Source organism: Balaenoptera musculus, chromosome 15 (assembly GCF_009873245.2).
Source record: "Balaenoptera musculus isolate JJ_BM4_2016_0621 chromosome 15, mBalMus1.pri.v3, whole genome shotgun sequence".
NCBI lineage: Eukaryota > Metazoa > Chordata > Mammalia > Artiodactyla > Balaenopteridae > Balaenoptera > Balaenoptera musculus.
In genome coordinates, this window is record NC_045799.1 from 10803846 (window position 1) to 10828655 (window position 24810).

At 50.8% G+C, this 24810-nt stretch overlaps 1 protein-coding gene across 3 annotated transcripts in view; it reads right to left on the bottom strand.

Annotated features, from left to right (window-relative positions):
* BCAS4 (breast carcinoma amplified sequence 4) overlaps nucleotides 1–24799 on the bottom strand; it is a 60114-nt gene extending 35315 nt beyond the window's left edge. For all 3 annotated transcript variants that reach the window (XM_036824336.1, XM_036824335.1, XM_036824334.1), the window contains exons 1-2: nucleotides 24620–24799; nucleotides 8869–8940 (exon numbers count right to left, since the gene is read on the bottom strand). In XM_036824336.1, the coding sequence (XP_036680231.1) occupies nucleotides 8869–8940; nucleotides 24620–24799 (252 nt within the window). The remainder of the gene's footprint in view (nucleotides 1–8868; nucleotides 8941–24619) is intronic.
* Nucleotides 24800–24810: the final 11 nt, after the last annotated feature.

Consider the following 24810-nt stretch of genomic DNA (forward strand, 5'->3'; position numbering starts at 1 on the left):
AAGGACCAAGCCTAACCCTTGTGTGTGTGTGTGTGTATGAGAGAGAGAGATTCCATTTCCACGTTACCGTGTCCTGACCACACAGAGAGGCAGAATACATACCGCTCTCAGATTCTAGGGAGCATATGGATCCCCTGGAGGGAAGCCTGTTAATGCTGATTTGCAGGCCCCTCCAAGTCTGGTCTAGCTTGCATGGGGCTGGCAGGCAATCTGTTTTCAGCCAAGCTCCAAAGCTGTGCTGGAGTGGTGGTCCGGGGACAGTCAGAGAAACACCAGTGGGCTACTAGGACTCAGACCGGAGTTTGAATTTAGCTCTACCCACCATGAGCTGTGTGACCTCGGGCAAGTCACTGCACCTCTCTGAGCCCTCCTTTGCTTGTCTGGACAGGGAAGCAATCAAGACAGTCCTTGCTTCCTTGGAATGCAGTGAGGATAGAACGTTTAGCAGACTGTTTGGCATGGCGTGTGTGGGCAGCTTCTGACACGGTCCTCAACAAGCCCCACCTCCTGGTGTTCACGTCCTTGTGTGATTCCCTCCCCGAGACCATTGCCTGGACCTAGAGACTGGCTTCTAATGAAGAGGAGTCAGCCAAAGTGAGACATGGCCCTCCTGAGACTAGAAGACTGTCACTCCATCTTGCTGGCGGTCTCTCCCACTGCCTGGTTCATGCATGCTTCCCCCCACCCCCTCTTCTTTCTCACTTGCCCTCTCCTGCCAGCTGTGATGAAGCAAGTTGCCGTGATGGAGAAGCCTGCCTCTGTCAAATGGCCAGTGAGGAACTGAGGGCCTCAGTTCAATGATCATGAGGAACTGGATCCTGCCCAGAAACACTGACTCTGCCTGGAGGCAATCCTGCTGCAGTCGAGCCCTGAGATGACAACAGTCCTGGCCAACACCTTGATGGCAGCCTGTGAGAGACCCTGACCTACAGGACCCAGCTAGGCTGCACCAGAGTCCTGACCCACAGACACTAGCACATAATAAAGATCATTGCTTAAATCATTAAGTATGGGGAGGTAATTTGTTATGCAGCAATAGCTAACTAATACAAGGTGACAACTCAGCAAAAAATTTTAATTTTAAAAATGTTTGTGAAAACTGTACCCATCTTCCCTCCTCTTTCTGCCTAAGTATATGAGACCTGTGGTTCTCCTGCCATTCTGCTCCCATCACTGTTCAGGATGACACTTCCCTCCTTGCCCTGGGTTTCCCGGAAGCCATTCCATCACCTGCATGTCTAAAACCAAACCCTTCCTTCCTGGTCCCGCTCCTCTGGTCAGGGCACTGCCATCTCCCTGGGCACCTGGCTCCAAGCCCACTGTCCTGAGGCACACTCCTTTCCTATGCCCTGACCCCTTGGGGCCAAAGAGCAGCCCTGAGAGGGTGGCATCTGGCATCAGGCTGCCTGGCCTCAGTCTCTGCCCTGACCTCTCTGTGCCTCGGTTTCCTCATCTGTAAAGTGGGGATCAGACTAGTGCTTCTCTCGAAAGAATGCTTTAGGGATTATACAAGATCATCCATGTCTGCATGTGGCCCACATATGTGGCTCATTTGGCCCACAAAGTGTTTTCGTTTTTAAATTTGACTTAATTTCCAACTTTAAAACTCGAGTGGGGGGACTTCCCTGGTGGCACAGTGGTTAAGAATCTGCCTGCCAATGCAGGGGACGCAGGTTTGAGCCCTGGTCCAGGAAGATCCCACATGCCGCGGAGCAACTAAGCCCGTGCGCCACAACTACTGAGCCTGGGCTCTAGAGTCCGCGCGCCACGACTTCTGAAGCCTGCGCGCCTAGAGCCCGTGCTCCGCAGCAAGAGAAGCCACCGCAATGAGAAGCCTGCACACCACAACAAAGAGTAGCTCCCGCTCGCCACAACTAGAGAAAGCCCGTGCACAGCAACGAAGACCCAATGCAGCCAAAAATAAATAAATAAATAAATATTAAAAAAAAAAAAAACTCGAGTGGGGCTCCGAGGAGAAATGGCTGATTCTAGGGTTGGGGCAGGGAACATATAAGAGCCTGGAGCACCTCATAGTGCCAGAAAGTAAGAAAGTGTTAAAAAAAAAAAAAAAAAAAAAGTGAAGGATGGGGCAGGTCAAAGGAACACAAGAGCCAGCCTGAAAGAGCCAAATGGCCCAAACTGGGACAATTTGAGCAACAAAATAATGTAACATTGGACTATATCCCCAACTATAAGATAAATACACACGAATGTGATATGAACAAGGCACTGAACGGGTTGTGGAAAGGGGGAAATGGTGATGTTACTGTGGGGCCAGGCCACCAGCCCAGTGATGCCGTGTGGGTGTCATGTGCCCCTGATGTGATGTGATGAGAAGGCACCTCAGCTCTGGGGATTCTCTCCAGAAACTCACAACGCCGTCTAAGCACAAGAAAAACATCAGACAAACCCAAATTGAGGGACCTTCTAACAAAATACCAAATACCCCTCACAACTGCCGAAGTCATGGAAAGTCAGGAAAGAATGAAATTGTCACGGACTAAAGGGGCCTAAGGAGACCTGACAATTTAAGGCAATGTGGTGTCTTCGATGGGATCCTGGAACAGAAGGAGGACATTAACGGGAAGCTGGGGAATCAGAACCAAGTGTGGAGTTCAGTGAGTAGCCAAGGATCTGTGCTGGTTCCTTGGTTTTGACAAAAGTACCGAGGTGAGGTTAACAGTGGGGGAAACTAGATGAGGGGTGCATGGGAACTCTCTGCACTCCTGGCAATTTTTCTGTAAATCTAAAACTATTCCAAAATAAAATACATAGATATGACTTTAAAATATTCAACAGATAAAGTGAGGATTTATAACTCCTCTTAAAAGTCAGCAGCTTTGGCAACACTGGGCCCACGTCTCCCAGGCACCGCAGGCTGGGCTGAGCAGCAAATTCTCCCTCCCAGTGGCACGCGTGCTCCCGGTTTCTGCAGCGGCCACCCATCCCTAGCGCCTCACCCCAACCCCCTGACTCCCTCCACATCCTGCCTGGCTCCTGCAGGCGTCTGCATTTGTTAGCTGGGATAGGGAAAAGGGCTCGATATCCTCCCTTGTTTCCCCCAGGCCAAATTCCTAGAGAGAAGCCCATCCCTCAACAAGGCTAAACTCGGGAGAAACTGCCATGATGCGACGAAGAACAGAAACTCATGACAAGGTCAGAGCACAGGGAATCAAAGGCAGATCTTTTCTTTCTGTTAATTTCTAAAGAAACAAGCAGGGGAGAACAAGTGAGAATCAGGAGGGACTGGTCTTAGCAACCCACGGGGGTGAAGGGAACGTGGCGGAGATGAGATTCTGGAACTCTCCCCGCCTCCCTTCAGATCCTCAGGAACTGGAGGGCCAGAGGGTCTGTGGGCCGAGCAGGAAGGCCCCTCTCTGCAGAGGCTTCTCCACTGGCTGAGACTGAGGGCAGAGGGAACTCTCTACGCCTGCCCAGAAGGCAGCTTGCAGGTCCTTGCGGGGAAAGTAGAGGGTAGTCCTTGGAGTCTGAAACACCCCCAAACCTTCCTCTTGGCTCCCCCAAGAGCCGGGAACCGAGAGACAAAAACCAGGGTATTTAACATGGGCTGGGTGAGGAGGGGCAGGATACCAACACCCAGGAGCGTTCATCACGTGCTGGGAACAGACCCGGTGGTTCAGGAATTGCTTTCTCTTCAACCTTGTTTTATAGGTGATGAAACCGAGAACAACTAAATGAGCTGGGCAAGCTTGCAGACCTACAAAGTGAGAGATGCAGGATGCTAAACCAGGTGGGTCTGAGGCCACCTCCCAACACCAGAGGTCTGCAGACGCGTTCTATCAGGCTCACGCAGAGCCAGCCTGAAAAAGCGAAAGTACAACCAAGCTAGGTGCCAAGATCTAAAATTAAGGATATTTCCCTTAGAAACCCAGATTTCTGGCTTCTTGTGAAAAATCAGAAGACCCGGCCACACTGAGCCCATGTTCCACCTGGCAGCAATCAGCTGGAGCTGGGTGACAACAGCCCCCTTTGGTTCACCGTAGTCCCCACCACTACCTACAGTCTCCCCAGCATGGCATCCGTGGACACCTCATGCACTGTTCATCTTATAGGGGAGTGGAAGGAAAGGGACACATTTCTCTTCTCACACCCAACCCACCTCACATCATCACATCACAGGCACGTGAGTTCACGCTTATGCATACTTCTCAGAAGAACAAAGATGTCAGGGAAGAATCAGTGCTTTTTGAGCCTCTAATGGGATGAAACTCCAGCCAGGTCTATGGGCCGTGGGGCCTGGCGGACCCTTCCCCAGCCTGTCCTCCCAGCTCCCCGGAGCTGGTCTCTGGAGCCCAGAAGTCTGGGTAGCGGACGCAGGGGGTTATCACAGAGCAAACATGGCTATCCAGGATGATGCAAGGCCCAGGAAGAAGAGCCAGATGCACTTGACCTAAGAACACACACCAACGCCAAATGCAACTGCTGGGCCGAGGCCAACAGGAAATTTTCTCCATTTATGTGAGAGATGGGAGAGTCCGCTCCCTGCCAGAAGGTGGGCCCAAGGCTACTAGGGTTTCCGAGGGCCCAGACAAGCTGCCCAAACCCCCAAGGGCACTGAGCTGAAAGGCCTCACAAATCCAGTTTCTGTGGATAAACTCATCTGTGTCACAGCCCTCTGGTGCTTTAATATTGATGATGATGATGACCTCAGTAGCTACTATTTATGGGTCACCTAATACATAGCAGGCACCATGCTAAGCAATTATTTTTGATTGAGTGTAAATGACATACAGTGAAGAGCCCAGGCCTTAGCGGACAGCTCGATGAATTGGTATGTGTGTTTACATCTGTGGAACCACCACCCAGACCAATGCATGGAACATCCCTCACCCCATAAAGCTCCTTCTGGCCTCCTCCCGGTCATGACCACCCTCCCAAAGCTAACCTCTATCTGACCTCCATCACAAGGACTGGTTTTGCCTAGGTTTGAACTTCATATTATGGAGCTCCACACAGGAAGTACTCGTGTGTCTGGCTTCTTTCCCTCAACAGCACATTCGTGAGAATCACCCATGTTGCTGCGTACGGCAGGTCGTTCTTTTCCACTGCTGTGCATTCCAGTGTATGAATAAACAACAGCTTATTTACCCATTTCCACTGCTGACAGACACTGGGGCTGCTTCCAGTTTGGGGCATGATGAACAAAGCTGCTATGACCATTTGTGTGCGAGTCTCTGTTCCACATGGCTGTCCCTTTGTGCATTTCCACCAGCCAATGAAGGAGAGTTCAGTTGTCCCGCATCATCCTCGTCCACACTTGCTAATGTCTGTCTTTTTCATTTGGGCCATTCTACTGGATGTAAAGGACACATCCCTGCCTCGTCTGTTCCTCGTGATCACTCTTTGGAGATGGGTGCCATTTGCAGTGGATGATTGATGGTCACAAGTTCTGTACTTTCCTTCCATGAAGAAGAGGGGTCTATGTCCTGTCCCCTTGGATCCGGGTGGGCTATGTGGCTGCTTTGACCAATAAGATACGACAGAAGTGACGCTGTGTTAATTGCCATACCCAAGTCTCCAGAGGCTTCTACTTCCCATCTGTTGGAGCACTGGCTCTGGGAGGCCAGACGGCCATGAGGAGAGGCTGCATGCAGGAGAGTGATGCCAACCGGTCCCCAGCCAGCCAGCCCTCCCAGCCCAGACATCAGACAAGTGAGGGAAGCAGCCACCCTGGATGTCCCCATCCCAGTAGGTGCCACGGGGCTTGGATGAGCGGTACCCTCTGTGCCCTGTCCTGGCCCACATAATAAATTGGTGGTTGTTTCACCCCACTAAATGTTGGGGTAGTTTGATGCCGCAGTAGATAATCAGAGCCACCATCTCCATTTTACAGAGGAGAAAATAAAGGTACAGAAAGGTGACATGCTGTGCCCAAGGCCCCACTGGGAAGAGTCAGAGCGTGAAGTGATGGCAAGAGGTATTATATCTAAGGTTAGAACAGGTCACGAGCACATGGTGTGAATGCTGGTCACTTAGGGTGATCCGGGACAGACTGGCAGGGGACTTAATACATCAGACAGGAAGGTGGACTCTCATTCCTAATAGCCTGATTTTATCAGAAATAAACCATATCTCTCTGGACTGTGCACCAGGGAGCCCGGCCGTTCTGGGACCTCTAACTTGATCAGTGTTTCCAAAGGCCAAAGCAGGGCCCTGGGGACAGTGGTCCATGGTGTGACATCACCTGCCTCCCAGAGGTCCCCACTCATCCCTGGCTTGGATCAAAAGAGAAAAGGAGGTCCCAAGCCAGGGCTGATAGCTGGACAGCTCTCTCTCTGTGCCATGCAGCCCATGACACCTGGGCACAGACACACTAGGTAAGCTAAGCACCAGCTGTTGGGGCCGAGAGGATTTCTATAATCTAAACGGCATCAGCACAGAGCCTCACTGTAGGGACTGCAAACACGAAACACCTCCATGGGCCACAAAAGCATCGTACAAGGCGCATTCTATTATTAATGTAGACATGCTCATTTGCATATAAACACACTGAAATAGTCTTCACTTCCCGGGAAGTGCAATCTCTTCCATTTCTTAAAACATAGGACTCTCTCGGTCTGGTGGATATTTGCCTGCTTTCAGTAGGGCCCGAAGTACAGAGAAATGTTCTCTGCCATAAAACACACGCACACAGCACAGGACGGATGCACCTGGCAGGTGGCCGGGGAGTCGAGGAGGCTCCCATGGGGAGCAGTGGGGACGGTGACGAGCTGGAGAGCACGTGTGCTCTCCACAGGGGTGGCCACTGTCCAGCTCTGGCTGATGCTTGCCAGGTGAGAACAAGCACGCAAGGGGCAGGGGGTGGGGGGAAGGACAGATCTTTGCTTTTCCAAGAGAAGCCGGGAATCCATATTTTTTTTGCATGACATTCTATAAATGTCAGCAGCTCATTCCTTTTTCTTTTTTTTTCCAGAGACATCCAACATGTCTGCAGACAGGACTGGGCCCACGGGTCACCTTGTGACCTCTGTATTTAAAATCTTGGCATAAACGCGTCTCTAGGCTTTGAGTTTGCAGAGGATGTTCTGGATGCTGCATACAATCTTGGGCCTCCTGGCAACACAAACGCAGACTTCCCACCACAGGAAGCCTTGAAGTTTTTAAGGCAAGTAAGGCCTGGCCCCTCCCTGTCTATCCAAGCTGACTTCTGCCCAAAGCTCTCATTGAGGGTGGATGGTGGGTCTCCCTTCATGGCAGGAGGATGCACTGGGATTTGAGAACAAAAGTGTCCCAGGATCGCCCGTCCCCACCATCTTCCCAATGCCCCACTGTGTGGGCCCACACCGTCCCTATGTGCCCAGCATGCCACCCCCAAAGGCCGGTCCCTCTGCCTGAATGCCCGCCCTCCCAGCAATTGAATTCTTCCTGTTCCTCTTTCAAACCCCAAATTAATCACCACTTGTTCTGCAAAGCCTTCCTGATTTCCCAGGCAGAATTTAACACCTCTTTGTTTTTTTTAAAAAAAAGCAAACTGAGTCTTGGGATTACGTGCCCAGTTCCTTCTAGAACCTCTTTTCCTTTTCAAAACCTCTGCAGCCTCGCTTTGCACCTGGAACACACCTCCAGGCCAGTGCTTCAACCCTGGAGGACAGCGGCTGGTACACAGGTCGGGCTCAGGGGATCGGGGGCTGTTGCGGACGGGAGGGGAGGGTGGATGGAGACAGACCTGTCTCTCTTTGCATCCTCAGGCTCACCAAGGGACCAGTCAGAGAAGGTGCCCAATGTTCGGTGATGAAGAAAGGACCATTCAGGACGTTCAAAGTCAGTCTCGTTACCCAGCTCCCACCTGGACCCACATCTGAACTAAAAAATTGGCTCTCAAGAGAAAAACACACATAGGTCCGTGTGGGAATGTTTGTGTCTTGTTCACTGCAGTGTTCCCAGGGGCTGGCACAGGCAGGCGCTCAGATGTCTGTTGAACGTATGGGTATAAAGTCGTACCCATCGTGGCAGGTTGCTCTGCGGTGGAATGGGAGGATACAGGGAGCACACTCTGTACGGAGTGTGGCACAAGGTAGATGTTCAACAAACGTTACTCCCTGGGGCTCTCACCAGCGTCTCTCCAGACACTTGGTACACATCTGCACGGCTGGGCCCAGCTGGGCTTCCTGTGCTCCGGGGGAGAGGCAGGCCTGGTCCCAAAATGGGGCTCCACCCTTTGAGCCTCCAGGCGGAAGCCACGAACCCTGGGTGCTGGTGTGCCTTCAATAAGCTTGGGAACTTCCAGAACATTCTATCAGTGCTCCTCAGGGCCCCACAGTTGTCTGGCAACAATCTTGGAGACACAAGGAGGAGTGGAGACCTTGTCTTCCTGGCCTAGGGCACCATCTCCCACGTTCCTCCCCACCCAGCCAGGAGGAGCCGCTCCCACCAACCAGGGTAGGCGGCAACAGTGGAGGGACCGAAGGGCTCAGGAGGGCGCTCGATGCCCCACCCCGCCAGGGCGAGGGCCCGGCCAGGAGGCTCCTCCTAGGCCTCCCAGGCCTGAAGCCATTTCCTGGCTGTCTCCACGTTTGCCTGGCGGACTGTGCAGAGCAAGGAAAGTTAACTACAGTCTTAGCATCCCCGCCGAACGGCTCCCCGCATCGGGCCCGAGAGTGCCACCTGGTGGCCCACTCCCGCCTCCTCGGTGGAATAAAGGCATCTCCGGGGAAGGGCGTCATCAAGACGGCTGCCTCAGGGAGCCTTGTGTGGAGAGAGGGCGAGGGTGTGAGCTCCGCCCACGGCCGGCCGCTGCCCACGCCTCCTGCTCGCTAAGCCACCACCAAGGTGGCTCCCCAGGGAAGCCCAGGAAGGCCCTGCGGTCTGGCCTGGGCCTCCACCCACGCCTCCCAGGCAGGCACTCACCATGTCAGCCAGGCTGCAGAACTCCTCCAGCCTAAGGAGCAAGCCCTCGACGGTCTCCTCCACCTCCTTCGCCTGGAAAGAGACAATATCCTGGAGATCAGCAAGCGGTTTCCAGGGAGACAAATGCCCTTCATTTTCTTTCTCTTTTTTAAAGCAAACTAAATCTTAGGATTATCTGCCCAGTTCCCTCCAGACCTACTTTCCGTTTTCAAAACCTCCCGTAGCCTCATTTGAAATCGGGATGTGCCGGTGGCAATCTTGATGCCCGTGGGCACCTCTGTTCAACCTCTCTGGTTAAAGCCACCGTGGACCATCCACTCTATGCAGCTCTCAAAAGAGACGAGATAAATAAATACTAACAGGAGATAACAAAGCGACCCTCATCACCCCCATTGTTTAGATGAGGAAACTGAGGCTCAGAGAGGTAAGGGAACCTGCTCAAGGTCACAGAGCTAACAAGCGTTGGGGCCCAGATTCTCCTGTAGGTTTGAGTCCCCAGCCTCAAAGCCTGCTCTTATCAACACTGAAAAATGCCTCTCTAGACAAACCACAGAGAGCAAAGTCAACTGCAGGAGAGGTAGAATATAAAACTACCCTTGTGCCAACACCACGAAACGTGTGTGCTTCAGCAGAGAAAGGCCTGGGATGATACTACCAAACTGTAATAGTTAGGGGACATATTTACACTAAAAAAGTATTTGTTGTTTATCTGAAATTCATATTTGACTGGGGGTCCCGTAGTTTATCTGGAAACCCTATCGATAGTGCTTACTTAGCCCTGGGGAGTAGGAACTGGGGAATGAGGCCTGACACTCTGACACAGGAGCCCTGAATGTTTTATGTTATGTGAAAGGTCCAAACCTCAAAAGTTATCAAGGCCAGGCAGTAAGGTAAATGAACACGAAGCAGGCCACTGGGGCGTGGGGTGATCTGAAAATCACTTGCCTACTTCTGCGGCAGCCGGCCACTAGCAGCCATCAGCAAACACAAGGCCAGCACTGCCAGAACCTTCCATTTTCAAGAGAAGCCAGAAATTCTAACTTTATGGGAAATGTCCCAATTTTTAAATAGTGGCACAAATTCAAAAAAAAATTTTAATGCTCCATGGGCCAACCAAAATAGAACATGAAGGGTCTGCCTGCTTTAATCACTTGTGTAAAAATTAGTTTGAACCCTTTTTCTCCTCGAGCATGTACTATTTTCACGATTTATAAAATACCTGTATTTTTTTTTTTTTTTTTCTTCTAATTACCAGGCACCTAGGAAGAAAGTTCAGCTGGAACGTGAACCGCTTTCTCTAGCTTACCAGGCCGAATTGTTCTGCTCCAGGGAGGTGTTCCCAGACATTTCTGGGCAGGCCTGGCACCTGCCCCCCTCACCTGAAGGCTGCCCTGACTGCCCGCTTGTCCCCGGAGAAGTGTTTATACAGTGCAGAAGCCTGCCGTCTGCAGCCTGGGCTGTCACTACCACAACCAAATAAACGGCTGCACAGAAAAACATCTTTCCGGCTGGAGTATAAATAGTACCGAGCTGCAGTTTTAAACTCTGCAACCTTCATCTCACAGCTGGGACTATTTCTGTGCCTGACTGGGGGAGGCTTGACAGGGGAAGGGGACCGCAGTGGAGGGAGGACTGGAAACACACAGGAAGTCCCCCTCCCACCCCCCAAAAAGTAAAAGTGTGGTAAAAAAAAAAAAATGTCCTTAATGCACTAAGGGAGAAAGAAGGAGCTGAGAGGCCGCTGAGGTGGAAGCGGGAAGGTTGGTGGTTCCTTCTGATCCAGAGGAAAGCGAGAGAGCCGGGAGGGGGCACAGATGCATGATGGAGCACAGTGCAGACGGTCTATGCCCCAGTCCAAAGATGCCTGGGAAGACTAAACCTGCCAGAAGGACATGAAGGACCACGCCCCAGCTGGCTGGTCAGCCTCCTTCCCAAGACACACGTGCAGCTCTCCGCTCATAGGAAGAGCCTCTCGACGTCTCCTAGCGTGTTCACAAAGGAAGTTAGTCAGTCCTGAGTTCGAACCCCATCGTTCTCTTTTGCCAGCTGTATGACCTTAACCCAGGGGCTTAACTTGAGCATCTGGGTTGGCTCACCTGTGACAGGAAGTGCCACATCCATTTGGCAGGATTTTAGGTTAACTTCACATTTAACAGGGTGCAGGCACACAGTAGGCACATATAGATGGTTGCTTTATGGATCTCTCTCACTAGGTAATAGAAACAAGGGCTAATCACCATATGTGGATTATCTCATTTGCTTCTCAGGAGAACTCTATACTGTAGGTGCCATAATTTCCCCCTTTCTATGGATTGAGAAACAGAGGATCAGAGAGCTTAAGTCACTTGTTCAAAGTCACACGGCTAATAGATACTGAAGCGAAAATTTCACCTCTCTGACTTCAGAAGTTTGTCACCACCAAGGTGCTCTCTGGGGAGGGGGAAACTGTGCCCGCTTTACTGCTGCCTGTCAACTATGGTCTCCCCCCACCTCCTCCTCCTGGTGCCTAGGGCGGTGGCCCAAAGCAGCAGGGAGGGAGCAAAGAAAGCATTTGCTGACTGCTTGGTCAGTTAAGGGAAGAACAAGTCCCAAGACATTCCCAACCAACAGGAAGGATTAGCCACCCCACCGTGCCCACAAATCATTCACGGGACAATTTTCTCTCACGGTAATTCCCTAAGTGGCCTCAGAAATAAGAGTCCTGCAGGCTGCAGCCCACATGCCTTTTTAACCAGCCCATAAGCAAAATGAATGCCCTCACCATCCTTTGCAACCCCCCGGGCAGAAACTGTCCCACTCTGAGGGAAGGGAAGCAAATGGCTCGCTTTAAGTGACGTTCAGGGCATGGTCAGTGGGGATGGCAGGTAGGCATTTTTTTAACACGCGTGAATCATGGTATTCACCGCCTTCTTCCACATCTCCTGCTCAAAGTGCCAATCCCAGCTTCCCAGCTGGGCGTGTCAAAAGCCGAAAAGGGGCTGGCTCTGCCTACCAGCAACTGGCACAAGGAAACACGAAATGATCCTCCACCATCCGTGGTCTCCTCCATCTCCACAAATGGAAACTTCATCAGCCAGGTACTCAGGCCAAACACATGGGAGGATCCTTTCTTTCCTACCCCCAACCCCATCCAACCTTTATGCAAACCCTCTCAGTTCTGCCTTCAAAATACATCCCAGACCCAACCACTTCTCTCCACCACCACTCTGGTGCGAGGCACTGCCTTCCCTCGCTGGGGCCACTGCAGTAGCCTGTTACTCACTGGTCCCCTGCTTCCTCTTTTGCTCCCCTTCAATCTACTCCTCAGAGATTCTGTGAAAACCAAAGCCCTGCTCAGCTCAAAATCTTCCACCGTACCACGTCACAGCCACTAGAATGGCTACGATCACAAAAACGGCACGTGACAAATGTTGGTGGTGACGTGGAGCAACTGGAAGCCTCATCCACTGCGGGTGGGAGTGTGAACTTGTGCGGCTGCTTTGGAAACCAGCCTGGTTTGGAAACCAATCTCAAAAGGTTAAACATAGAGTTACCCTTTGACCCAGCAATGTATCCAAAAGAACTGAAAACAGAGGTTAGTACAAAAAACTTGTACATTATTCATAATAGCCAAAAAAGTAGAAATAACTCAATGTCCATCAACTGATGAATGGACAAACAACATACGGCATGTACACGTGATGGAATATTATTTGGCCATAAAAAAGAATGAAGTCCTAATACGTGCTACACCATGGATAATCCTTGAAAATATATGCTAAGTGAAAGAAGCCACATGTTACATGATTCCTTTTATGTGAAATGTCCAGAAGAGGCAAATCCACAGAGACAGAAAGTGTATTAGTAGTTGTCTCCCCCATGGAATGGGGGGAGGGGGAGTAGGGAATAACCGCTGATGGTTATGGGATTTCTTTTTTGGGTGATGGAAATGTTCTGGAATTAGGTTGTGGTGATGTCTGAACAACATAAAGAATATACTGAAAACCACTTAACTTTATACTTTAAAATGGTAAATTTTATGTTATATGGATGTTAATTTTTTAAAAAAGTCCTCCCCCATCTTCCACCTCAATCAGTAAATGCCTACTGGAGGCCTCCCCAGCAACCACACCAACCATGCCCTCACCCCAGGGCCTTTGCACCTGCTGTTCCCTTCACTGGTAAAGCTCATCTCATACTTCCTTCTAGCCTTTGCTCATATGACTCTCCTTAGTGAGGCCTTCCCTGACGCTGTAGCTTCCCTACCACGCCACATCCTGCCCCAATTTATTTCTCTCTTTAGCCTTTATCACCATCTAACTTACTATATATTTTACTTGTTTCCTATCATCTTCCCCCAACAGAATGAAAGCTCCTGGTGAACAAGGGTTTTCTTTTCTTTTATTTACCTTTGTGTTCCCAGGGCCTAGAATAATGCCTGGCACATAGTAGGTACCTGTGTTTCCTAAGATGGCCTTCCAACTCTCTCCCATCCCACATATCTTTTTGCAATATGACCTTGCCACTCTGCCCATGAAGAGGTAGGATCATTCCTTTCCACCGGAATCTAGTCTGTGACTTGCTTTGACCAATAAAATGTGGTGGAAGCAACGCTCTGTGACTTCTGAGTCTAGAGACCTTGCAGCTTCTGATTTGCCCTCTTGGAAGACAATAGCAGGCAAGTTTGCTGAAAAGGCCACAGGGCGGAAAAGATGCTGGAGAATGAGAGGTCATGCAGGAAAACCGAGGTGCCCCGGCTGGAGCACCAACTGCCCGACACATGAGTGAGGCCATATTGGACCTTCCACTGCCGCCAACCCTCCAGCTGAATGCAGCCTCATGAGGCAGCCCAGCCAACACCACGGGAGCAGAACGGCGCAGAGAAGCTCCACCAACCTACAAAATCAGGCACTATATAATGGGGGTCACTTTGTTACCCGGCAATTGGTAACCAATACAGTGCTCAATGAATATTTGTTGCAAGAAAGGAAGGAAGGAGGGAGGGAGGAGAAAGGAAAAAGGCCAAGGGAAGGAGGAAGAAAAGTGCTCTCCTGGAAGAGCTACAGCCTGAGAGCAGCAGCCGCGATGGCGTCTTAGTCCCCATTTGCATTCATGCTGTGCGGTCTTAACTATACCTCTGACCATCTCTGTGCCTCGGTTTCCCCACTTGAAAGTGGAGGGGGTGGGAATCCTCCGACTCTCTCTGTTTCGAGATGGAAGCTGAGGAGGGTCAAGTAAGTTCTTTCTCTAGGTTACTCTTGGTGAGATGCTCCACCCATGCAGAAGATGACTGTGACCCCACCAGGGTCTCCAAACTCAAAAAGACACAGAAGCCAGGCAGGAAATGAATACTAGGGAAGTGGGCCATGCTTAAGAATGTTTTCTTCACGTTGCTTATTTCAGTTTCCCACTTTTGACAGAGATGTTTTACTTTTCTCCGAGAAACACAGCAGCACCAGCAGGATAATAAATGGCAGCTGGGGCTTCCCTGGTGGCGCAGTGGTTAAGAATCCACCTGCCAATGCAGGGGACACGGGTTCAAGCCCTTGTCCAGGAAGATCCCACATGCCGCGGAGCAACTAAGCTTGTGCTCCACAACTACTGAGCCTGTGCTCTAGAGCCTGCAAGCCACAACTACTGAGCCTGCATGCCACAACTAATGAAGACTACGCACCTAGAGCCTGTGCTCGCAACAAGAGAAGCCACCACAATGAGAAGCTCACGCACCGCAACGAAGAGTAGCCCCCGCTCGCTGAAACTAGAGAAAGCCCGCGTGCAGTAACAAAGACCTAATGCAGCCAAAAATAAATAAAATAAATAAATAAATGGCAGCTGACGCCATGCAGGGAGACAAGAGGGAGGGGTGGGGACTGTGGCAAACGGGAGGCCCCGTCTAAAGAGGACGCCTGGGGACTTCCCTGGTGCTCCAGTGGTTAGGACTCTGCACTTCCACTGCAGGGGGCACAGGTTCGATCCCTGGTCAGGGAACTAGATCCCACATGCATGCCACAACTAAAAGATCCCGCATGCCGCATCTAAGACCTGGCGCAGCCAAAATAAATAAATAAATAAATATTTTAAAAAAATAGAACACTTTAAAAAAAAAAAAGACAAGAAGGTGATCTAGATATTTATGAAAGTTCTTCCAATCTGAAAATGTTCAAAATTAACCTAAAAAATTAAAAAACACTATGACGGCCAAACAAACCTGACTGTAGGCTGAACAGGGCCTTCAAACCTCTGACCGACTGGTGTCTTTAAAACACAAACATCGGGCTTCCCTGGTGGCGCAGTGGTTGGGAATCCGCCTGCCGATGCAGGGGACACGGATTAAAGCTCTGGTCCTGGAAGATCCCACATGCCGTGGAGCAACTAAGCCCACGTGCCACAACTACTGAGCCTGCATTCTAGAGCCCGCGAGCCACAACTACTGAGCCCGCATGCCACAACTAATGAAGCCCATTCGCCTAGAGCCCGTGGTCCGCAACAGGAGAAGCCACCGCGGTGAGAAGCCCACGCACCGCAATGAAGAGTAGCCCCCGCTCGCCGCAACTAGAGAAAGCCTGCACGCAGCAACAAAGACCCAACGCAGCCAAACATAAATAAATAAAATAAATTAAAAACAAAAACAAACAAACAAAAAACCACACAAACCCAAACATCTATGAAATGTCCAGGACAGGTAAATCTTTAGAGACAGAAAGTAGATTAGGGGTTCTTGGTGGAGGGAGAGCTAAGGGGGACAGGGTTTCTTTGGGGGGTAATGAAAATGTTCTAAAATTGATTGTGGTTGATCGTCGTGCAACTCTGTGAATAAACCAAAAGCCATTAAACTGTATATTTTAAATGGGTAGATTGTATGTCATGTGAATTATATCACAATAATGCTGTTTATAGACACACACACACACACACACACACTCTCTCTCTCTCTCTCTCTCCCTCTCTCTCACTCTCTCTATCTCTTTCTCTCTCTCCAGAGAATCCGTCTAGAAACCACAAGGTCCACTCAGCCCAGGAACAAGGCCACTGAAGACCTGTAGCTTTTGCTGCAACATTTTTAAAGAAGCCAGACATTTGGATTTTTATGTGAAAACTCCCACTTTTTTAAAGTTGGCATCTACTTAGCATTTTAAAAAGCAGATCACCATGCCAGCCAGAGGACACCCACATGCAGCCAGATCAAGTTCAGGGGAGGGTGTGGTGGTAGCTTTGCCTGACACCTGGCGCTACGGCCTGACCTTGCTCCTGCTTCCTCCAGCCAGGCTGGGCCAGGGTCCATGAGTACACGACGGGGGTGAAAATGAAACAGGCTCAAGGACTGTGAGGCCTGCCCACATCCAGGGCATGTAATTAGTAATGTCACCTCTTCTCCAAAAGCACTCATGGTGGCCCCTTCAGATGACAGGGAAAGTAAAGGTCTTTAGAGGAAGCAGCCTCATCTCTGTGCACAGGATGAAAGGGCTGGATCAATGGCAGAAAGACCCTGGGAGCTGGGGCAAGCCAAGAATGAAGGGCTGGAAAGAGCAAATGAAGGGATGCTCCAAATGGCCTTGCGCTGGAATCGCAAACTGAGAGGACCCTGCCCTTTAGATGATGATCCACTTCCCAAAGTGGAGACACGGGAACTCCTTCCTCCCAGGCCCCTACAGCAGCTCAAATAAGAGTTCCCATCCCCCAGAGGGACCCTCGACCTTGAGGTGTGAATGTCTAGAAGGGCTGACTACTCTACTCTACTCTCGCCTTGACCCTGACTTCTAAGAAGGTTAATTTGGCAACAGCAACCAAAATTTTAAATGCATGTATCCTTGGACCCAGTAATTCCCCCACTAGGTATTTATCCTCCAGACATATATGCACAAATGCAAAATGATGTCCGTACAGAGATACTCATTGCAACAGACTTTGTTTTGGGGGTTTTTTTTGTTTTTTATTTATTTTTGGCTGTGGTGGGTCTTCATTGCTGTGGGTGGGCTTTCTCTAGTTGTGGTGAGCAGGGGCTACTCTTCATTGCAGTGCACAGGCTTCTCATTGCGGTGGCTTCTCTTGTTGAGGAGCACAGGCTCTAGGTGTGAGGGCTTCAGTAGTTGCAGCACATGGGCTCAGTAGTTGCGGCACGTGGGCTCAGTAGTTGCGGCATGTGGGCTTTAGAGTGCAGGCTCAGTAGTTGTGGCGCACGGGTTTAGTTGCTCCGTGGCATGTGGGATCTTCCCAGACCAGGGCTCGAACCCATGTCCCCTGCATTGGCAGGTGGATTATTAACCACTGCGCCACCAGGGAAGCCCGCAACAGACTTTGTGACAGCTAAAGAATCCATGTGACCTAAATGTCCATCAGTAGAGGAACGGTTACCTAAATTATAATTCAGACAGACAATGAGATTCTGTTTAGCAGCTAAAAAATAATTGGCCAGCTCTCTGTGCACTCATATGGAAAGCTGTCTAAGACACAGCGAGTGAAACACGCACAATGCAGAAGGGGGAGGCGGAGGGCGGGGATGGCAGGGGACACAGGCATGGCCTGCAGCGGCCTCTGCAGAGCAGCGGGGGCTGAGAACCGGGGGGGGCAGGGCCTCACTCAGCATTCCACGGTCACGGGGACCTTTGGATTTTGTAACATGTGCATATATTTTTTATTTTTAAAACAAACTTATTTTAAAACCAACTCCAATTCACTTAAAAGAACCCATAGGCCAAATTTCCATCACACTTGCACCAAGGAATAAATTCAGATCCCGAGACAGCTTAAGAGAACCGGGGGCCCATGCTGACCGTGGGTGCAGCAACTATGTTTTGCAAACCAAAAATTGGAATCTATGGTTGGTCTCACGTACACAGATATAGAAAGTTAACATTGGACTTCCAGGCTTACACGAGGTCATGCTAGTGAGAGAAAATTCACCATCTTCTGCACAAGCGAAGGGCTGAAATCGCCCTCTTGCAAACACTGTGTGGAAATATTAACGTGTGTCACGCCCACCCTCCCACCTGTTCTGAGAGCCCTGAGGGCAGGCGGGCCTCTCCTGCGCTCTTGCTTTCCAGCTCCTGACATGGGGTCTGCACCTGGTACCTGCTCCATAAACTATAGAATGAATAAGTGAATAATTGTAGCTAATGCACCAGATCGCTTACTATGGGCCTGACCCTGAGCCAACTGTTGCCCGTGGATCATCTCATCCAACCCCACAACTGGAGGAGAAAAGGCAGAGAGAAGCAGGAGCGCAAAGCCGAGATCTGAACCCAGGCCGTGTGGCTCCAGAGCTGGTCCTCCCACCACTCAGCCTGACCAGGAGCAAGGCGGCTGGGGGGAGGCACACACCTGTAAAGGATGCTTCTTCAACTGATACGTGAGGCATCAGTAGCTGGTGCGGTAGACACAGCAGCAGGCAGGACCGACGGGTTTTCTGTCCTCCTGGGGCGGCTGGAAGCAGGCATTCCTGGGCATGGGGCCAGCCCCGCTAGCACTGACGGAAGCTGTGAGCCCCCCACCAGGCTGGCCATCAAAATCTCCGGAGGGACACTTACAAGTCCAGATCCCCAGGCCTGGGGTGCCCCCAACAGTTAGCAGTCACAGTGATTGTCCAACAGACTAATCAGTCTTGGCCACTCCAGGCTTACAACCCTGCTGGAGGGCTTTCAGCGCTCCAACGCCCAGATGGCGCCCACACCAACGAAATCAGAGTATCTGGGGGTGGGAGCCGGGCATCAGCATTTTTTGTTGCTGATCTCAGATGATGCAGATGTTTGGCAAAGCTTGGGGACCATGCCCTGCACCAGTGCTCTCACCTTGGCTACGCCCCACCTACCCCACCCCACCCCAGCGATCGATTTAACCGAATCTCCTATTTATAGGTGCGTGAAATAGGTGTTTTTTGCCTTTAAAGCTTTTCTTTGCACCGCACACACCTCTGTGCATCTTGCTTTTCTCCCCGGTGCCGGAATGGCACGTTCGGAGCAGACTCGCTGCCGCCGCGAACTGTCCGCTGTGCAGGAACATCGCTACACGACCAGCCTGGGCTGGTGGGCGCCAGGGTCACTTCCCGTCTTTGGGAACCTGTTTCAAAGCTTCTCGGTTCGTGCTGAGAGTCAGCCAGACTGGGAACTTTTAGCCAAGGTTCCGAGGTGACCCCCCGCCCCAAAGCCCAGCTGTCCTGTGATAAGAGATTGTTCAGAGCCAGGGACAGGTCCTTCCACTGCTGGGCAGTTCTGCAGGGAGAAATATAGGAACTTTCTTCTGAGAAGTGCTGCCCCTCTCTAAGCACCCACCTTGGCCTTGGCTCTCACACCCCCGAAGGTTCTGATTCAGGGAGCCGGGCCAGCTCGGTGTACGTCCACCGGGACATCCACATCTGCGGTCCCCCTGCTGCCACGCCAGCCCCTCCGACGCGTTCCGGCACTGCAGCCCTAAGTCCACAGATATGATCCCGTCTTTCCCCTGCTCACACCCAGCTTGGCCCTGCTCACAGCTTCTATCCATGACACCCCAGAATCGAATCCAGACTCCTCCCCTTGACCCCAGGCCCTGGTCTGGCCCTGCCTCCTCTCCCCTTTATCACTGAGGTCCACCCACTCAGGCACCTCCGGAGGCCTCATTTTTCCCTGTCTCCAGCGACACACATGATGCCAGATCTTTGCCTGGAGGTTCCTTCCAATCTTCCTGTGTGTCCCTATCATAGCCCCTCAGGTGTCGCCCTCGTGGCATTTATTACCGTTAGTTACTCTGTAGGGTGACTCCTAGTGGGCTCATCCACCTGACCGCGGTGCCACTCCTTGAGGGCAGGCATCGCCATCTGTCTCACTGGCCTCTCCCTGGTACCCGGCACAGTGCCTGGCACACAGCAGATCTTCCATAAAGATCTGAGGAATAAATTAATACAGAACTACATCTCGAGACAGAGTAGACTGTACCCTGGCACCCACCCACAGACTTCTAATCTGAACATCTGAATTTGAATGCCGAAAGGGGATCAGTAGGTCACAAGAATAAGACACACGCCAGGGTTCCCATAGGCACAGGGTGTTTGCAGGTTGGACACAATAAAATATTCTTTGCTTCCACAAAGAAACAGTCTCTTCTACATTTTTTCTTGAAACTCAAGGGCATTTTTGGCTAATTTATGTTTTCCTATTTCAGTCCAGACACATGGTTTGGAGAAATAGTTCCCTTTCCTCTTATCATGACTACAGAAAATTCAAAGGTTCAAGCACAAGGGTAAATGGTAACTGATACCAACTTCGGTATGAGGGAGACAATGAGGAGGAGTGGGGACTGTGGCAAACAGGAGACCACACTAAGAAATAGGGACCTAGGATTACCAGACTGTCCATTATTTTAAATAAACAAGAAACTCAGATTTTCTTCATGAAAATTCTCCATTTAAAAGCCCTATGTGGGGCTTCCCTGGTGGCGCAGTGGTTGAGAATCTGCCTGCCAATGCAGGGGACACGGGTTCGAGCCCTGGTCTGGGAAGATCCCACATGCTGCGGAGCAGCTGGGCCCGTGAGCCACAATTACTGAGCCTGCGCGTCTGGAGCCTGAGCTCCGCAACAAGAGAGGCCGCAATGGTGAGAGGCCCGCGCACCGCGATGAAGAGTGGCCCCCGCTTGCCGCAACTGGAGAAAGCCCTCGCACAGAAACGAAGACCCAACACAGCAAAAAAAAAATAAATAAAAAAATAAAAAAAAAAATAAAAAAAAAATAAAAAAAAAAAACAAAAAACCCCTATGTGAATTGAACCCATCACATCAGAGTGCTGGATTCAGCCTCTGGGCCACCAGTTTGCAACCCCTGATCTAATCCACGTGTGGTTAACAGGTGCTTTCCCCCATCATCCTCTGCCCACTCAAGCAAAGTCCGTAGGTGTGAGAAAGTGCTGGCTTCCTTTATTTCCTTCCATGTAGGCCATTAACCCCATCTGTGGGCCAAATCTGTCCTGTGTTCCAGCACAGGAACCAAATGGAATTCTCAGAGTCTGGTCAGGAATTCACCCTTGGGTGGGTATCAGGACTCAGCCATTCGGGAGGGCCCTGAGCTCCCCTCCCTCCTAAATCACAGGGCACCCAAGAGGCAAACATCTCTCTCTCTCTCTCTCTCTCTCTCCCTGCCATCTTGAAGCAGCTTCCGGAGATTCTGCCTGAAACTTCCCCCAAAAGAGGAAGTTCAAACCAGAAAAAGAGAGAAAGTAAAACACAAAAAGCTGGTTGGACAGAAAAACCCAAAGGCACCAGAAATAGTAAAATGCTCACCTGCTGACTCATCTCAATATGCCGCCCTTCAGCGGCTCCTCGATCCGGGGAGACAGTGCAAAGTCCCAGCATGTTTCTGCCGCCTCACTAGCCCCACCTCCCACAGCTCCCCCTTCTCCCTGCTGCTTGCTCTTCTATCCTGGTGATCACCCTGCTTCATCCCACCCCAGGATCTCTGCCAGTTATTTCCTCTGCCTGGGATGTTTTCCTCCTACCTCTCAGCCTGGTCAACTTCTATTCATGCTTCAGAGCTCAGCCTAAAATGATGCTGCCTCAGGGAAGCCCTCCCTGAACACTCCCAGACAAAGTGGGGTCCCTCTGCTAATTGCCCTCCTGGACCTCTGTGCTCCCTCTTCCCTGCCCATTCCTGAGGGGTTACCACTCGGGTCTCAAGCTTTCTTGGAGAGGCCTTCCCCACCCCATGTCTCCCAGACACAAAGACACCCTCTATCACATCACCCATGCTCACGTTCTCCACGGCATTCATCACAATTTAGAGGTTTTGTATGTTACGTGTTTACTGTCTGACAGTCGGGCCATGAGAGTGGGAGCCCTTGTGTGTTTCACTCCCCGCACGCAGCAGGGGTTCAAGGTGTTGAACGACGAAGGCCCACTTCCCTAAGAACCCCAGGACACCCCTAGGACTGGAGCTGGCTCTCTGTGAGACTCCTATTGCTCCATTTAAAAGCCCAAAGTGGCCCTAGGACAGGGGCTGGTACAGGAGGCACTGGCTGCCCAGACCTGTTCCCAAACCAGACTTTCCCTTTCCAGTTCATTTGCCCATCTGCAAACAGCTTCCGCGCGAGGAACTGCTAATGAATTAAGCTTTAAGTAGAGGCTGCAAGTGACTCCACTCTGGCAGTTTTTGCTTCTTTGGGTAAATAAACTTCAGCAAGAGCTCTAAGTGGCTTTATTGCCGCGTGGAGCTACAGGGAGTTCGGCTCTTCATTACGGCCATTACAAATGAGCATGAGCCAGCCTGCGTCTGAGTTAAAGAGAGCCCTGAGTGAGCAAATGAAGTTAATACATGCAGCTTCTCCTGAAGGCTGTCCCTAATCGAGACAAGATGAGGCTGGGTTGAGCCGCTGGACACAGTGACATCTTGCTGCTGAGAGCAAGGGGGAGAAAGAACACGAAAGACGCTTAGGTTACTTAAACCCTTAAGCAGGTACCCAACCTAAATGCCCATCCCTGGGGGTGTGGTTCAGAAATTACAGGACATTCATAGGATGTTGCTTATTCGGTGAGGGCCTCAGTTTTCAGTTATGAAGTTGACATAACATCCTAGCCACTGGGTCACTGCCAGGATGCAATGACATAATCCATGGACAGAGTGCAGCACGCTGCTGGCACATAGTATGTGCTCAGAAAATAGGAGGAATTATTCTGTAATGGTGGGACACGAAGACGCCAAGGAATGATGAAGACCTACACTCTCTGACGCAGAAGCCGCCAGCGTCTTATGACTATTAAGTGCTTAAAACGTGGCTGGTCCAAACTGAGATGTGCTATAAGTTCAATCGTCCAAGCCTGATTTTGAAAACTTACTTCAGGACTTCCCTGGTGGCGCAGTGGTTAAGAATCCGCCTGCCAGTACAGGGGACACGGGTTCGAGCCCTGGTCCAGGAAGATCCCACATGCTGTGGAGCAACTAAGCCCGTGCACCACAACTACTGAGCCTGTGCTCTAGAGCCCGCAAGCCACAACTACTGAGCCTGTATGCCACAACGACTGAACCCCTGTGCCTAGAGCCCATGCTCCGCAACAAGAGAAGCCACCGCAATGAGAAGCCTACGCATGCACGGCAGCGAAGAGTAGCCCCCGCTCGCCATAACTAGAGAAAGCCCACATGCAGCAACAAAGACCCAATGCAGCCAAAAATAAATTTATATATATAAAAAAAGAAGGAATCACTATAAAAAAAAAAACTTACTTCAAAGAAAAGAATGTAAAAATCTCCTTAAATTTTTTTACGTTGATGACATGTTGAAAGGATATTTTGGAGACACTTATTTTAAATACATTGAAACTTGCAGATCTAAATCTTATAGGGTTTAATGTCAATTAAATCTCAATAAAACTGGAAAAAATTAAATATATTGAAACTAATTTTATCTGTTTCTTTTTCCTTTTTTATATGGCTCCTAGAATATTTAAAATTACATGGATGGGGGACTTCTCTGGCGGTCCAGTGATTAAGACTCCGAGCTCCCAATGCAGGGGGCATGGGTTCAATCCCTGGTCAGGGAACTAAGACCCCAGATGCCACGTGGCGTGGCCAAAAAAAGAAAAAGAAAATTACATGGACGGCTCACATCTTTGGCTCAAATTATATTTCTATTGGACAGCTCTTATAGATACATTATGACATGGAAATATGTCCATACTATTTTTTTAAATTGAGATATAAATCACATACCATAAAATTTACTCTTTTAAAGTGTACGATTCTGTGGTTTTCAGTGAATTCACAAAGTTTTGCAACCATCAGCATAATTCCAGAACTATTTCATCACTCTGAAAAGAAGCCCTATACCTTACCATTAAGTCACTCTCCATTTGTCCATGCTATTTTGAATAAAGAAAAGCAAGTTACAGAACATTATTCTAGTATCACGTGGGTTTTTTTGGTAAAAACTAATTATGTATAATTATTAGTATATATGCATACCTACATTTGTAAATGCATTTTTAATATGTTTGGAATGATGTACACCAAACTGTGAAAGATGGTTATCTCTGGGAACTAGAATTGAGGTGAGAGAGAAAAAGGAGAGGGTGCTTACCCTTTATTTTAAATACTTCTGTACTGCTTCTGAGATTTAAAAAGAGAATGGATTGACTTTCTGGCCCTACATAACTCCTGGTGAACTTCGGTAAATAACTTTCACGGCACTGTCAACATACTGGCTTCAGCTGGAAGATAAAGTGGCTAGTTTTAGATCTACTTTTTATTCTGTGTTTTTAAAATAGAAAGTACAGCCAGAGATGAGGTATTTTCCCTCCTAGCAACAGAAGCGTACCGAGGCCGGGAGCATCCTCGCACAGACGCAGCCTGCCCGCCTCCGCCCGGCATGTAGCATCGGCTCGGAGCAGAGCAGGCCGAGCGCCCGGGCAGGGGCAGGACCGGGAGTCAGCCTCCCCCGGGGCCCAGGCTGGCAAAGGGCAGCAGCTCCGAGCGCGCCTCAGTCTGGCATTCCGGAGGATGCTGGAGGGGGGTCTCAGGTAGGGATGGGAAGCGAGTCTGGGCCCTCGAGAACCGGGGCTGGAGGAGGGGGCGGGCGCGACCTGACGCGCATCTCTGCGCGACGCCAGACAGCCACCGCTCCGCAAAGGAGGGGCCCCTCGGACCCCCAGCGCGGGTCCGAAGCCCCAGCGCCAGGTACGAGAGAACGCTGCAGGGAAGCCGAGGGTCCGGGTCCAGCGCGCAAGGGGTCCCCATTCGTCCACTCCTCCCCGGGGGAGGGCGAGCCCTGGATCCCCCAACCCCAAGACCCGCCTCCCCCACTTCCAACCCCGTCCCCTACCTCGGCCCCGGGCTCGGGGGTCAGGAAGAGCGCGAGCTCGCGCGCCCCGCTGCGCACGGGCTCCGGCCGATCGGCGTCCACGAGCAGCATGAGGAGCGCGGCAGAGTCCAGTTGGCGGAGGCTGCCGGGGAACCCGACGCCGCGTCCTGGCCTCGGAGCCCCGCCCCCAACCGGCTGCATGCCCCGTGGCC